This window comes from Salmo salar, chromosome 06, assembly GCF_965601325.2.
Source record: "Salmo salar chromosome 06, fSalSal1, whole genome shotgun sequence".
In the NCBI taxonomy this organism is placed as follows: Eukaryota; Metazoa; Chordata; class Actinopteri; order Salmoniformes; family Salmonidae; genus Salmo; species Salmo salar.
In genome coordinates, this window is record NC_138296.1 from 89,382,501 (window position 1) to 89,396,262 (window position 13,762).

The 13,762-nt window shown below is 43.4% G+C and overlaps 1 protein-coding gene across 5 annotated transcripts in view; it reads left to right on the plus strand.

Moving 5' to 3' along the window:
* Nucleotides 1–13,762, plus strand: part of LOC106608253 (ryanodine receptor 3) — a 264,485-nt gene that overhangs the window by 151,746 nt on the left and 98,977 nt on the right. For all 5 annotated transcript variants that reach the window (XM_082977053.1, XM_045721102.2, XM_045721103.2 and 2 more), the window contains 4 exons: nucleotides 7,248–7,394; nucleotides 7,581–7,707; nucleotides 7,875–7,989; nucleotides 13,312–13,444. In XM_082977053.1, coding sequence (XP_082833179.1) covers nucleotides 7,248–7,394; nucleotides 7,581–7,707; nucleotides 7,875–7,989; nucleotides 13,312–13,444 — 522 coding nt within the window. The remainder of the gene's footprint in view (nucleotides 1–7,247; nucleotides 7,395–7,580; nucleotides 7,708–7,874; nucleotides 7,990–13,311; nucleotides 13,445–13,762) is intronic.

The window sequence follows — 13,762 nt, forward strand, 5'->3', positions numbered from 1 at the left end:
CCATTAGTATCTATCTATTTATCCTGCTACTGGCCACTAGTACTCCTGTTTACATGTATATATTACCATTAGTATCTATCTATTTATCCTGCTACTGGCCACTAGTACTCCTGTTTACATGTATATATTACCATTAGTATCTATCTATTTATCCTGCTACTGGCCACTAGTACTCCTGTTTACATGTATATATTACCATTAGTATCTATCTATCTATCTATCCTGCTACTGGCCACTAGTACTCCTGTTTACATGTATATATTACCATTAGTATCTATCTATTTATCCTGCTACTGGCCACTAGTACTCCTGTTTACATGTATATATTACCATTAGTATCTATCTATCCTGCTACTGGTCACTATTACTCCTGTTTACATGTATATATTATCATTAGTATCTATCTATTTATCCTGCTACTGGCCACTAGTACTCCTGTTTACATGTATATATTACCATTAGTATCTATCTATTTATCCTGCTACTGGTCACTAGTACTCCTGTTTACATGTATATATTACCATTAGTATGTATCTATTTATCCTGCTACTGGCCACTAGTACTCCTGTTTACATGTATATATTACCATTAGTATCTATCTATTTATCCTGCTACTGGCCACTAGTACTCCTGTTTACATGTATATATTACCATTAGTATCTATCTATCCTGCTACTGGCCACTAGTACTCCTGTTTACATGTATATATTACCATTAGTATCTATCTATTTATCCTGCTACTGGCCACTAGTACTCCTGTTTACATGTATATATTACCATTAGTATCTATTTATCCTGCTACTGGCCACTAGTACTCCTGTTTACATGTATATATTATCATTAGTATCTATCTATCCTGCTACTGGTCACTAGTACTCCTGTTTACATGTATATATTACCATAAGTATTTATATATTCCTGCTGCCAGTCACTTTTCAGCCCTGTTTACATGTACCTGTATATCCGCCTACACTGACACTCTTACACACACTAACACCCACACACTATCACCCACACACCCACACACTAACACCCACACACTATCACCCACACACCCACACACTAACATCCACACACCCACACACTAACACCCACACACCCACACACTAACACTAACACCCGCACACCCACACACTAACGTCCACACACCCACACACTAACACCCACACACCCACACACTAACACCCACACACCCACACACTAACACCCGCACACCCACACACTAACACCCACACACTAACACTAACACCCACACACTAACACTAACACCCACACACCCACACGCTAACACCCACACACTAACACCCACACACTAACACCCACACACTAACACTAACACCCACACACCCACACACTAACAGTAACACCCACACACTAACACCCACACACTAACACTCATACACCCACACACTAACACCTGCACACCCACACACTAACACCCGCACACTAACACCCACACACCCACACACTAACACCCACACACGAACACCCGCACACCACACACTAACACCCACACACTAACACCCGCACACTACACACTAACACCCGCACACTACACACTAACACCCACACACTAACACCCGCACACCCGCACACTACACACTAACACCACACACTAACACTACACACTAACACTAACACCCACACACTAACACTAACACACTAGTAGAATGGCGCCGGAGAGGATGGCTGAAGTTTAATGTGCTCCTAAACAACTGTGGTATTTTGTTAGTTTTTTTGTGTTGTTTGCAACTTATTTTTTTACTTATTTTGTACATAATGTTGCTGCTACCGTCTCTTATGACCAAAAATAACTTCTGGACATCAGAACAGCGATTACTCACCACGAACTGGAAGAAGCTTTTTCCTTTAACGAGTCCTACGAGAAGGATATACTGCTTTCTCGAGAACAGGCAAAAATCCCCATCAATTGCGTGAAGAAAAGACAGAGAAAAAGGGGGCGGAGGTCAGGCTGCCTTCTGAGAATTTGTAGGTGAGCGAGTAAACCCCCTCTACCATCCGTTCTATTGGCCAACGTGCAATCATTGGAAAATACTATCAAGATTATCCTACCAACGGGACATTAAAAACGGTAATATCTTATGTTTCACTGAGTCGTGGCTGAACGACGACACGGTTAATATAGAGCTGGCGGGATTTGCCATGCACCGGCAGGACAGAGAAGCTACGTCTGGTAAGACGAGGGGTGGGGATGTGTGTCTATTTGTCAATAACAGCTGGTGCACGATGTCTAATATTAAAGAAGTCTTGAGGTATTGCTCGCCTGAGGTAGAGTACCTTATGATAAGCTGTAGACCACACTATCTACCAAGAGAGTTCTCATCTATATTATTCGTAGCCATCTATTTAACACCACAATCCGATGCTGGCACTAAGACCGCACTCAACCAACTCTATACGGACATAAACAAGAAAATGCTTATCCAGAAGCGGCGCTCCTAGTGGCTGGGGACTTTAATGCAGGCAAACTTAATCCCTTTTACCTCATTTCTACCAGCATATCACATGTGCGACCAGAGGAAAACTCTAGATCACCTTTATTCCACACACAGAGATGCATACAAAGCTCTCCCCCGCCCTCCATTTGGCAAATCTGACCATAATTATATCCTCTTGATTCCTGCTTACAAGCAAAAACTAAAGCAGGAAGTACCAGTGACTCTCACAACCCTCTGGCTCAGTTGGTAGAGCATGGTGTTTGCAATGCCAGCATGGTGTGTGCAACGCCAGGGTTGTGGGTTCGATTCCCACGGGGGCCAGTACAATTTTTATTTTTATTTTTTTATAAATTTTTTTGTAAATGCATGAAATGAAATGAAATGTATGAATTCACCACTGTAAGTCGCTCTGGATAAGAGCGTCTGCTAACTGACTAAAATGTAAACGTAAAATGTCAATACGGAAGTGGTCAGATGACACGGACACTATGCGACAGGAATGTTTTGCTAGCACAGACTGGAATATGTTCTGGGATTTATCCAATTGCATTGAGGAGTGCACCACCTCAGTCATCGGCTTCATCATTCAGTGCATCGACGACGTCGTCCCCACAGTGACCGTACGTACATATCCCAACGAGAGGCCATGGATTACAGGCAACATCTGCATGGAGCTAAAGGCTAGAGCTGCCGCTTTCATGGAGCAGGACACTAATCCGCAATGCCCTCAGACAAACCATCAAACAAGCAAAGTGTCAATACAGGATTAAGATTGAATTCTACTACACTGGCTCTGATGCTCGTCGGATGTGGCAGGGCCTGAAAACTATTACGGACTACAAAGAGAAACCCAGACGCGAGCTGCTCAGTGATGCAAGACTACCAGACGAGCGAAATGTATTTTATACTCGCTTCGAGGCAAGCAACACTGAAACAAGCACGAGGGCACCAGCTGTTCTGGACGAGTGTGTGATATCGCTCTCTGTTGCCGATGTGAGTAAGACCTTTAAACAGGTCAACATTCACAAAGACAGTTTACCAGGACGTGTACTCAAAGCATGCGCGGACCAACTGGCAAGTGTCTTCACTGACATTTTCAACTTCTCCCTGACTGAGTCTGTAATACCTACATGTTTCAAGCAGACCACCATAGTCCCTGTGCCCAAGGAAGTGAAGGTAACCTGCCTAAATGATTACCACCCTGTAACACTCACGTCGGTAGCCATGAAGTGCTTTGAAAGGCTGGTCATGGCTCACGTCAACACCATCCTCCCGGATACCCTAGACCCACTCCAATTCACATAGCGCCCCAACAGATCCACTGATGACGCAATCTCAATCGCACTCCACACTGCCCTTTCTCACCTGGACAAAAGGAACACCTATGTGAGAATTTTGTTCATTGACTACAGCTCAGCGTTCAACACCATAGTGCCCATGAAGGTCATCACTAAGCTAAGGACCCTGGGACTAAACACGTCCCTCTGCAAATAGATCCTGGACGTCCTGATGGTACGCCCCCAGGTGGTAAGGGTAGGCAACAATACATCTGCCACGCTGATACTCAACACTGGGGCCCCACAAGGGTGTGTACTTAGTCCCCTCCCGTACTCCCTGTTCACCCACGACTGCGTGGCCAAACACAACTCCAAAACCATCATTAAGTTTCCTGACGACACAACAGTGGTAGGCCTGATCACCAACAACGATGAGACAGCCTATAGGGAGGAGGTCAGAGACCTGGTAGTGTGGTGCCAGGACAACAACCTCTCCCTCAATGTGAACAAGACAAAGCAGCTGATCGTGGACTACAGGAAAAGGCGGGCCTAACAGGCCCCCATTAACATCGACGGGGCTGTAGTGGTGCGGGTCGATAGTTTCAAGTTCCTTGCAAAAGTAGTCATCCCCCTTAGCATTTTTCCTATTTCGTTGCGTTACAACCTGTAATTTAAATTGACTTTTATTTGAATTTGATGTAATGGACATACACAAAATAGTCCAAATTGGTGAAGTGAAATGAGAAAAATTACTAGATTCAAAAAATTCTAAAACATAAAGAATGGAAATGTGGTGCGTGCATATGTATTCACCCCCTTTGCTATGAAGTCCCTAAATAAGATCTGGTGCAACCAATTGCCTTCAGAAGTCACATACTTAGTTAAATAAAGTCCACCTGTGTGCAATCTAAGTGTCACATGATCTGTCACATGATCTCAGTATATATACACCTGTTCTGAAAGGCCCCAGAGTCTGCAACACCACTAAGCAAGGGGCACCACCAAGCAAGCGGCACCATGAAGACCAAGGAGCTCTCCAAACAGGTCAGGGACAAAGTTGTGGAGAAATACAGACATATCAGGGTTGGGTTATAAAAAATATCAGAAACTTTGAACATCCCACGGAGCACCATTAAATCCATTATTAAAAAATGGAAAGAATATGGCACCACAACAAACCTGCCAAGAGAGGGCCGGCCACCAAAGCTCAGGGACAAGGCAAGGAGGGCATTAATCAGAGAGGCAACAAAGAGACGAAAGATAATCCTGAAGGAGCTCAAAGCTCCACAGCGGAGATTGGAGTATCTGTCCATAGGACCACTTTAATCCGTACACTCCACAGAGCTGGGCTTTACAGAAGAGTGGCCAAAAAAAAGCCATTGCTTAAAAAAAACTACAAGCAAACACGTTTGGTGTTTGCCAAAAGGCATGTGGGAGACTCCCCAAACGTATGGAAGAAGGTACTCTGGTCAGATGAGACTAGAATTGAGCTTTTTGGCCATCAAGGAAAACGCTATGTCTGGCGCAAACCCAACACCTCTCATCAACCCGAGAACAGCAACATCATGTTTTTCATCGGCAGGAACTGGGAAACTGGTCAGAATTGAAGGAATGATGGATGGCGCTAAATACAGGGAAATTCTTGAGGGAATCCTGTTTCAGTCTTTCAGAGATTTGAGACTGGGACAGAGGTTCACCTTCCAGCAGGACAATGACCCTAAGCATACTGCTAAAGCAACACTCGAGTGGTTTAAGGGGAAACATTTAAATGTCTTGGAATGGCCTAGTCAAAGGCCAGACCTCAATCCAATTGAGAATCTGTGGTATGACTTAAAGATTGCTGTACACCAGCGGAACCTATCCAACTTGAACGAGCTAGAGCAGTTTTGCCTTCAAGAATGGGCAAAGATCCTAGTGGCTAGATGTGCCAAGCTTATAGAGACATACCCCAAGAGACTTGCAGCTGTAATTGCTGCAAAAGGTGGCTCTACAAAGTATTGACTTTGGAGGGAGGTGAATAGTTATGCATGCTCAAGTTTTCTGTTTTTATGTCTTATTTCTTGTTTGTTTCACAATAAAAAATATGTTTCATCTTCAAAGTGGTAGGCATGTTGTGTAAATCAAATGATACAAACCCCCCAAAAAATCTATTTTAATTCCAGGTTGTAATAGGAAAAATTCCAAGGGGGGTGAATTATTTCGTAAGCCACTGTATCTACCTCAATACTCCAGTATCCCTGCCTACAGTACATATCTACTTTCAATACTCCAGTATTTTCTGCCTACATGTACATATCTACCTCAATACTCCAGTATCCCTTCAGACATGTACATATCTACCTCAATACTCCAGTATCCCTTCACAACAGATATTTGGTACTGGCTATGACCCTTATTTCTCATTAGTTATACTATTTTGAATACTGCACTGTTGGGTAGGGCGTGCAAGTTAAGCATTTCGATGTACTTGTGTGTGTGTGTGACAAATGCAACTTGAAACTTGACTCAGCTGATCAGTAGAACAACATCCTTCTACCAACCCTGGAAATGACACGTTTTATACGTCCTGCCTCTTCCCTTGGCTCCTGTACAACATTCCTATTGTGGTGGTACATAACATGACTTTGGAGAAGAAGAAAAAATTCAATTCAGTTAAATCTACACTCTTAGAAAAAAGGTTTCCAAAAAGGTTATTTGTCTGTCCCCATAGGAGAACGCTTTGAATAAACTTTTGTTTCCATGTAGATCCCTCTGTAGAAAGGGTTCTTCATGGAACCCAAAAGGGTTCTAACTGGAACCAAAAGGGTTCTACCTGGAACCAAAAGGGTTCTTCAAAAGGTTATTCAGTGGGACAGCCGAATAACTATTCTAGTTTCTATACAGCATGTTTTTTTCTAAGAGTGTACACACCTTGGCCGCCTCGGATCTTACAGCACGCCCCCCCCCCCCCTTAACAAAAAAATATTTATTTTGACTTGCATTTTGTTTGTAGCTTAACATAATAACTGAGAGACAGACTATTAGCAATCTTTCTTGGATGGGCATGATGAGGAGAACTGCAGCTCTATCAACAGGGTTCATCTGTATGCACACATAGTGGTCACCTCTTGTAAAGCACAACCAGCTTTCCCCCAGCCTAATCAACCACTGATTTCCCATGGCAGAAGTCCAGACATTTTCTTAGAGCAAATGGCATATTGTAAAAATAAAATAGGAGCCCTAGAGAGTGAAAGAGTTGTAACTCACAGGATGTGGAGAATACACATATTGACTAGATTTGAAATAATAATTAATTCCTTCTTTCTCCAGGCAACCTGAAGGACAATGGCTAGCTGGGCTCAGACATGCACTGTATTTATCTATAATAACTGTATTTATAAAACTCTGGTATCTCCCCCACTCTCTCTAGCCGATATGGTCTTGTCTCCCACACCATGGCTAGCTGGGCTCAGAAATGCACTGTATCTATCTATAATATCTGTATGTGTAAAACACTGGTATCTCCCCTCAGCCAACCTGAAGGAGTTGATCAGCCAGACCATGGCTAGCTGGGCTCAGGAGTGCAGCATCCAGGACCCAGAGCTGGTTCGTGTGATGTTCAGCCTGCTGAGACGTCAGTACGACGGCATTGGAGCGCTGCTCAGGGCCATGAAGAAGAGTATGTACTTGATCCTTGTGTCACGTCAATTGAGTGACTCCGAGACTGATTCTGATAGTTTGACCTAATCGTCCAGAGTCTTATCTTTTACTATTTTGTTGTTCATCTTTCATAAGACAATTGCAGTTAAACATGGACAAAGCCATACAGATTGCAAATGTAACTTTTGTCCCTTACTATTACCAGGTTACACCATCTCTGCTGTGTCAGTACAGGACTGTGTCAACCTCCTGGCCTCTCTGGGCCAGATCAGATCACTGCTGTCTGTACGCATGGGGAAAGAAGAGGAGAAACTCATGATCGACGGACTGGGGTGAGAGAGGAGAGGAGGTGTGTGTGTGTGCATTTAACATTACTGTAATGATCCATACATCCACAGTATTGCTCAATGCACACACACTAAGGTTGTTTGATCTGGTTTAGTTCAACTATAGAACAACTGTTAGCTCAGATAATTAGCTGGCCTCTGTGTGTTTGCAGTGACATAATGAACAACAAGGTGTTCTACCAGCACCCCAACCTAATGAGAGTCCTGGGGATGCATGAGACTGTCATGGAGGTGATGGTCAACGTGCTGGGAGGAGACAAGTCACAGGTACTGTACCTCATTAGTCTAAAGAGACAAGTCACAGGTACTGTACCTCAATAGTCTAAAGAGGAGACAAGTCACAGGTACTGTACCTCAATAGTCTAAAGAGACAAGTCACAGGTACTGTACCTCAATAGTCTAAAGAGACAAGTCACAGGTACTGTACCTCAATAGTCTAAAGAGGAGACAAGTCACAGGTACTGTACCTCAATAGTCTAAAGAGGAGACAAGTCACAGGTACTGTACCTCAATAGTCTAAAGAGGAGACAAGTCACAGGTACTGTACCTCAATAGTCTAAAGAGGAGACAAGTCACAGGTACTGTACCTCAATAGTCTAAAGAGACAAGTCACAGGTACTGTACCTCATTAGTCTAAAGAGGAGACAAGTCACAGGTACTGTACCTCAATAGTCTAAAGAGGAGACAAGTCACAGGTACTGTACCTCAATAGTCTAAAGAGGAGACAAGTCACAGGTACTGTACCTCAATAGTCTAAAGAGACACGTCACAGGTACTGTACCTCATTAGTCTAAAGAGGAGACAAGTCACAGGTACTGTACCTCATTAGTCTAAAGAGACAAGTCACAGGTACTGTACCTCATTAGTCTAAAGAGGAGACAAGTCACAGGTACTGTACCTCAATAGTCTAAAGAGGAGACAAGTCACAGGTACTGTACCTCAATAGTCTAAAGAGGAGACAAGTCACAGGTACTGTACCTCAATAGTCTAAAGAGACAAGTCACAGGTACTGTACCTCATTAGTCTAAAGAGGAGACAAGTCACAGGTACTGTACCTCATTAGTCTAAAGAGGAGACAAGTCACAGGTACTGTACCTCAATAGTCTAAAGAGGAGACAAGTCACAGGTACTGTACCTCAATAGTCTAAAGAGACAAGTCACAGGTACTGTACCTCATTAGTCTAAAGATATATTCTCTCCTCGTCTAGTTTCAGTACTGGACTGATGTGAATACATTAAGATATAAAGGGGGAACATAGGTACATTCAATTTAATTCATGAGTTGAATCAAAATGTTTAAATCCTTTCTCATCAAATCAAGCTTTATTTAAATAACACATTTCAGACACAAATGCACCACAATGCTTTTCACAGAAATAAATAAATAAACAATGAAAGTAAAAACTAAAATACACAAGAACCATAAGGAGATGAAAAAACGAAAGAATAACATTTTAAAACTAAAGGACAAAAAAAATAACTCTGAGGAAATGCAAAGCTAAAAAGGTGTGTTTTAAGATCTGTTTGAAATAATGTCCACAGTTTCATCCCCCCTCAGGTTCTCTGACAGGCTATTCCAGAGGCTGGGGGCATCGTAACTAAAGGCTGTCTCTCCATGCCTCTTGGTCCCCCTCAGGTTCTCTGACAGGCTATTCCAGAGGCTGGGGGCATAGTAACTAAAGGCTGTCTCTCCATGTCTCTTGGTCCTAGGCTTTAGGAAAGTTATAAGGCCAGTGCCAGAGGACCTGAGGGACCTACTGGGTACATAACTTAAAAACATGTCTGACATGTACTGGGGTGCACAATCGTGGATTGATTTAAAACCAATAGAATAATGTTAAAATGAATTGTAAATCTCACAGACAGCCAGTGCAGAGACTTTATAACTGATGTAATGTGTGCTCTCTGTCTAGTCTTGGTCAGTACCCGAGCTGTAGCGTTCTCTATGATTTGGAGTTGACCAATGGCTTTCTTGGGTTGACCAGACAGGAGAGTATTACAGTAGTCAAGCCTGCTTATAAATAAAGCATGGATGAGTCTCTCTGTATCAGCCTGAGAAATGGTGGCACCTAAGATTATGGTCCGTGTACATTTTGATCCTTTGTTTTCCGAGTGAAAACGGAGCAATCGGGAAGTGAAAATGTCCGGTTTACCTGTTTTTGAATAAAAAGTTTTTAAAAAATGCTTGTTTTTACATATAAAACTGTAAAAACATCTTGATATTTCGCTGTTCAAATCTAGGTGGGGTTAAATGTGGAATGCCTGGTCATGTACACAGCTAACACTTCCTGTCCTTTCAAAATAGGAGGTAACCTTTCTAACTCCAGTCTATGAAGCTATGAATCTATTACCTATTAATGAATTGATTAATAGCTGCCCATACCATGCCACAGTGCCAAGATAAGGTATATTTTATTATAATTTTATCCAAGTGTATGACTACTGTTTGTCTGGGTAGGATCCAAGGAGAACCCAAGGAGATCCCAAGGGGATCAAAATAGCTGTGATGTAAACAGCCATGCAGGGGCTGTACTGTCAGGTCTATCTGTAACATGAATCCCATGTCCCAGATCCCAGGAAAGTTAATATGTTATGAGGCAGTCCCTAGCCATCAGCACATATAGGGATCCTACCCAAGATCAACCACTCAGTACCCAGAAGGAGAGAGTAAGGAGATACAGGGGAGTTGGGCAGGACATGTAAGGGGGTAAGGGTAGGTAGAGGGGTGCTGGAGGGGCATGTCCAGGAGAGGGTTGGAGGGGGTACAGGTCTGGTAATGTGATGTGAGGGGTAGAGGAGCAGGGACTCTCATGCCAGTCCTTTTTGGGATGTGCTGTAAGACTGGGGTATGATTTAATACTACTGTCTGTGCCAACAGCCAAACATGAGCTGAACCACGTCATGCATCCCCAGACAGCCTGAGTGACAGACAAACAGACCGACCGCAAGCCGTCATATCTGGTTGGCAATCTCATTCGTCAGGACCAGTAACATGAATTCCTGCACTGTTGGCCGATACTTGATCTGTCCAGGTCGTTTACAGTGTGTTTGTGCGTGTGTGTGTGTGCGTGTGCGTGTGTGTGTGTGTGTGTGTGTGTGTGTGTGTGTGTGTGTGTGTGTGTGTGTGTGTGTGTGTGTGTGTGTGTGTGTGTGTGTGTGTGAGAGTGTATGTCAGTGTGTGTGTGTGTGTGTGTGTGTGTGTGTGTGTGTGTGTGTGTGTGTGCCTTTGTGTGTGTATTCAGTGCCCCATATGGACCACCAAAGTCATTGCTTGTAAGCAGGTTTAAGCATATGTCAGATTTACAGTTTGTTGTGAAGGACTGTCTTGTAATGTTGTCAACGGTCCTTTGAGCTGGGGGGGGGGGGCTGTTTTCAACGATGTTGATTCAATAACATGACAAAAGCTCCATTCTAACTTGTGATCTCTCAAACAGACACATTCTAGATCTTGGTCACTCTCTAGGACATATCTCCCATTCTCTCTAGGACATATCTCCCATTCTCTCTAGGACATATCTCCCATTCTCTCTAGGACGTATCTCTCATTGTCTCTAGGACATATCTCCCATTCTCTCTAGGACATATCTCCCATTCTCTCTAGGACATATCTCCCATTCTCTCTAGGACATATCTCCCATTCTCTCTAGGACATATCTCCCATTCTCTCTAGGACATATCTCCCATTCTCTCTAGGACATATCTCCTATTCTCTCTAGGACATATCTCCCATTCTCTCTAGGACATATCTCCTATTCTCTCTAGGACATATCTCCCATTCTCTCTAGGACATATCTCCCATTCTCTCTAGGACATATCTCCCATTCTCTCTAGGACATATCTCTCATTCTCTCTAGGACATATCTCCCATTCTCTCTAGGACATATCTCCCATTCTCTCTAGGACATATCTCCCATTCTCTCTAGGACGTATCTCTCATTCTCTCTAGGACATATCTCCCATTCTCTCTAGGACATATCTCCCATTCTCTCTAGGACATATCTCCCATTCTCTCTAGGACATATCTCCCATTCTCTCTAGGACATATCTCCCATTCTCTCTAGGACATATCTCCCATTCTCTCTAGGACATATCTCCTATTCTCTCTAGGACATATCTCCCATTCTCTCTAGGACATATCTCCTATTCTCTCTAGGACATATCTCCCATTCTCTCTAGGACATATCTCCCATTCTCTCTAGGACATATCTCCTATTCTCTCTAGGACATATCTCCCATTCTCTCTAGGACATATCTCCTATTCTCTCTAGGACATATCTCCCATTCTCTCTAGGACATATCTCCCATTCTCTCTAGGACATATCTCCTATTCTCTCTAGGACATATCTCCCATTCTCTCTAGGACATATCTCCTATTCTCTCTAGGACATATCTCCCATTCTCTCTAGGACATATCTCCTATTCTCTCTAGGACATATCTCCCATTCTCTCTAGGACATATCTCCCATTCTCTCTAGGACATATCTCCTATTCTCTCTAGGACATATCTCCCATTCTCTCTAGGACATATCTCCCATTCTCTCTAGGACATATCTCCCATTCTCTCTAGGACATATCTCCTATTGACAAGTTACTTTCAGATTTATTAAAGCTTTAAACTACATAAAAGTTACTTGGCCCTAGTTTTCTGGGGGGGGGGGGGGGGGGGGAACATAAGATAAACAATATATTTTTTTTCTGTCATAACAAATAGACTAATAATGTAATGTTCTTTAATGAACAAAAATGAAAACGCAACATGCAACAATTTCAACGATAATACTCAATCACAGTTCATATAAGGAAATGAGTCAATTGAAATGCACTGTAAAGTCATTATGCCCTAATCTATGGATTTCACATGACTGGGCAGGGACACAGCCACGGGTGGGCCTGGGAGGGCATATGCCCACCCAATGGGGAGCCAGGCCCAGACAATTAGAATGAGTTTTTCACCACAAAGGGCTTTATTACAGACAGAAATACTCCCCAGTTTCATCAGCTGTCCATGTGGCTGGTCTCAGACGATGCTACAGGTGAAGAAGCCAGATATGGAGGTCCTGGGTTGGCATGGTTACATGTGGTTTGTGGTTGAGACCGGGGGGGACCAACTGCCAAATTCTCTAAAATGACGTTGGAGGCAGATTATGGTATAGAAATAAACATTCATTTCTCTGGCAACAGCTCTGGTGGACATTTCTGCAGTCAGCATGCAAGTTGCACGCTCCTTCAAAACTTGAAAGATCTGTGACATTGTGTTGTGTGACAAAACTGCACATTTTAAAGTGGCCTTTAATTGTCCCCAGCACAAGGTGCACATGTGTGATGATCATGTTGTTTAATCAGCTTCTTGATATGCCACACCTGTCAGGTGGATGGATTATCTTGGCAAAGGAGAAATTCTCACTAACAGGGATGTAAACAAATTTGTGCACAACATTTTTGAGAAATAAGGTTTGTGTGCGTATGGAACATTTCTGGGATGTTTTATTTTAGCTCATGAAACATGGGACCAACACTTTACCTGTTGTGTTTATAGTTTTGTTCAGTATATTATATGGTTAAAAGTTATGTTTCCCTCTCTCTTTTTAGGAGATAGCGTTCCCCAAGATGGTCGCCAGCTGCTGTCGGTTCCTGTGTTACTTTTGTCGTATCAGTCGACAGAACCAGAAGGCCATGTTTGACCACCTCAGCTACCTACTGGAGAACAGCTCTGTCGGACTGGGTGGGTAACAGGAGAGAGGGGAAGGTGGCTCAGAGAGAGAGAGAGAGAGGGAGGGAGGGAGGGAGGAGGGAGGGAGGGAGGGAGGGAGGGAGGGAGGGGCGAGGGAGGGAGGGAGGGAGGGGCGAGGGAGGAAGGAAGGAGTGAAGGAAGGAGTGAAGGAAGGGGTGAAGGAAGGAAGGTGAGAGAGAGAGAGAGAGAGAGAGAGAGAGAGAGAGAGAGAGAGAGAGAGAGAGAGAGAGAGAGAGAGAGAGAGAGAGAGAGAGAGAACCCCAGCAGCCTACTGGAGAACAGCAGAGTTGGAATGCTCTGTCACTGTTC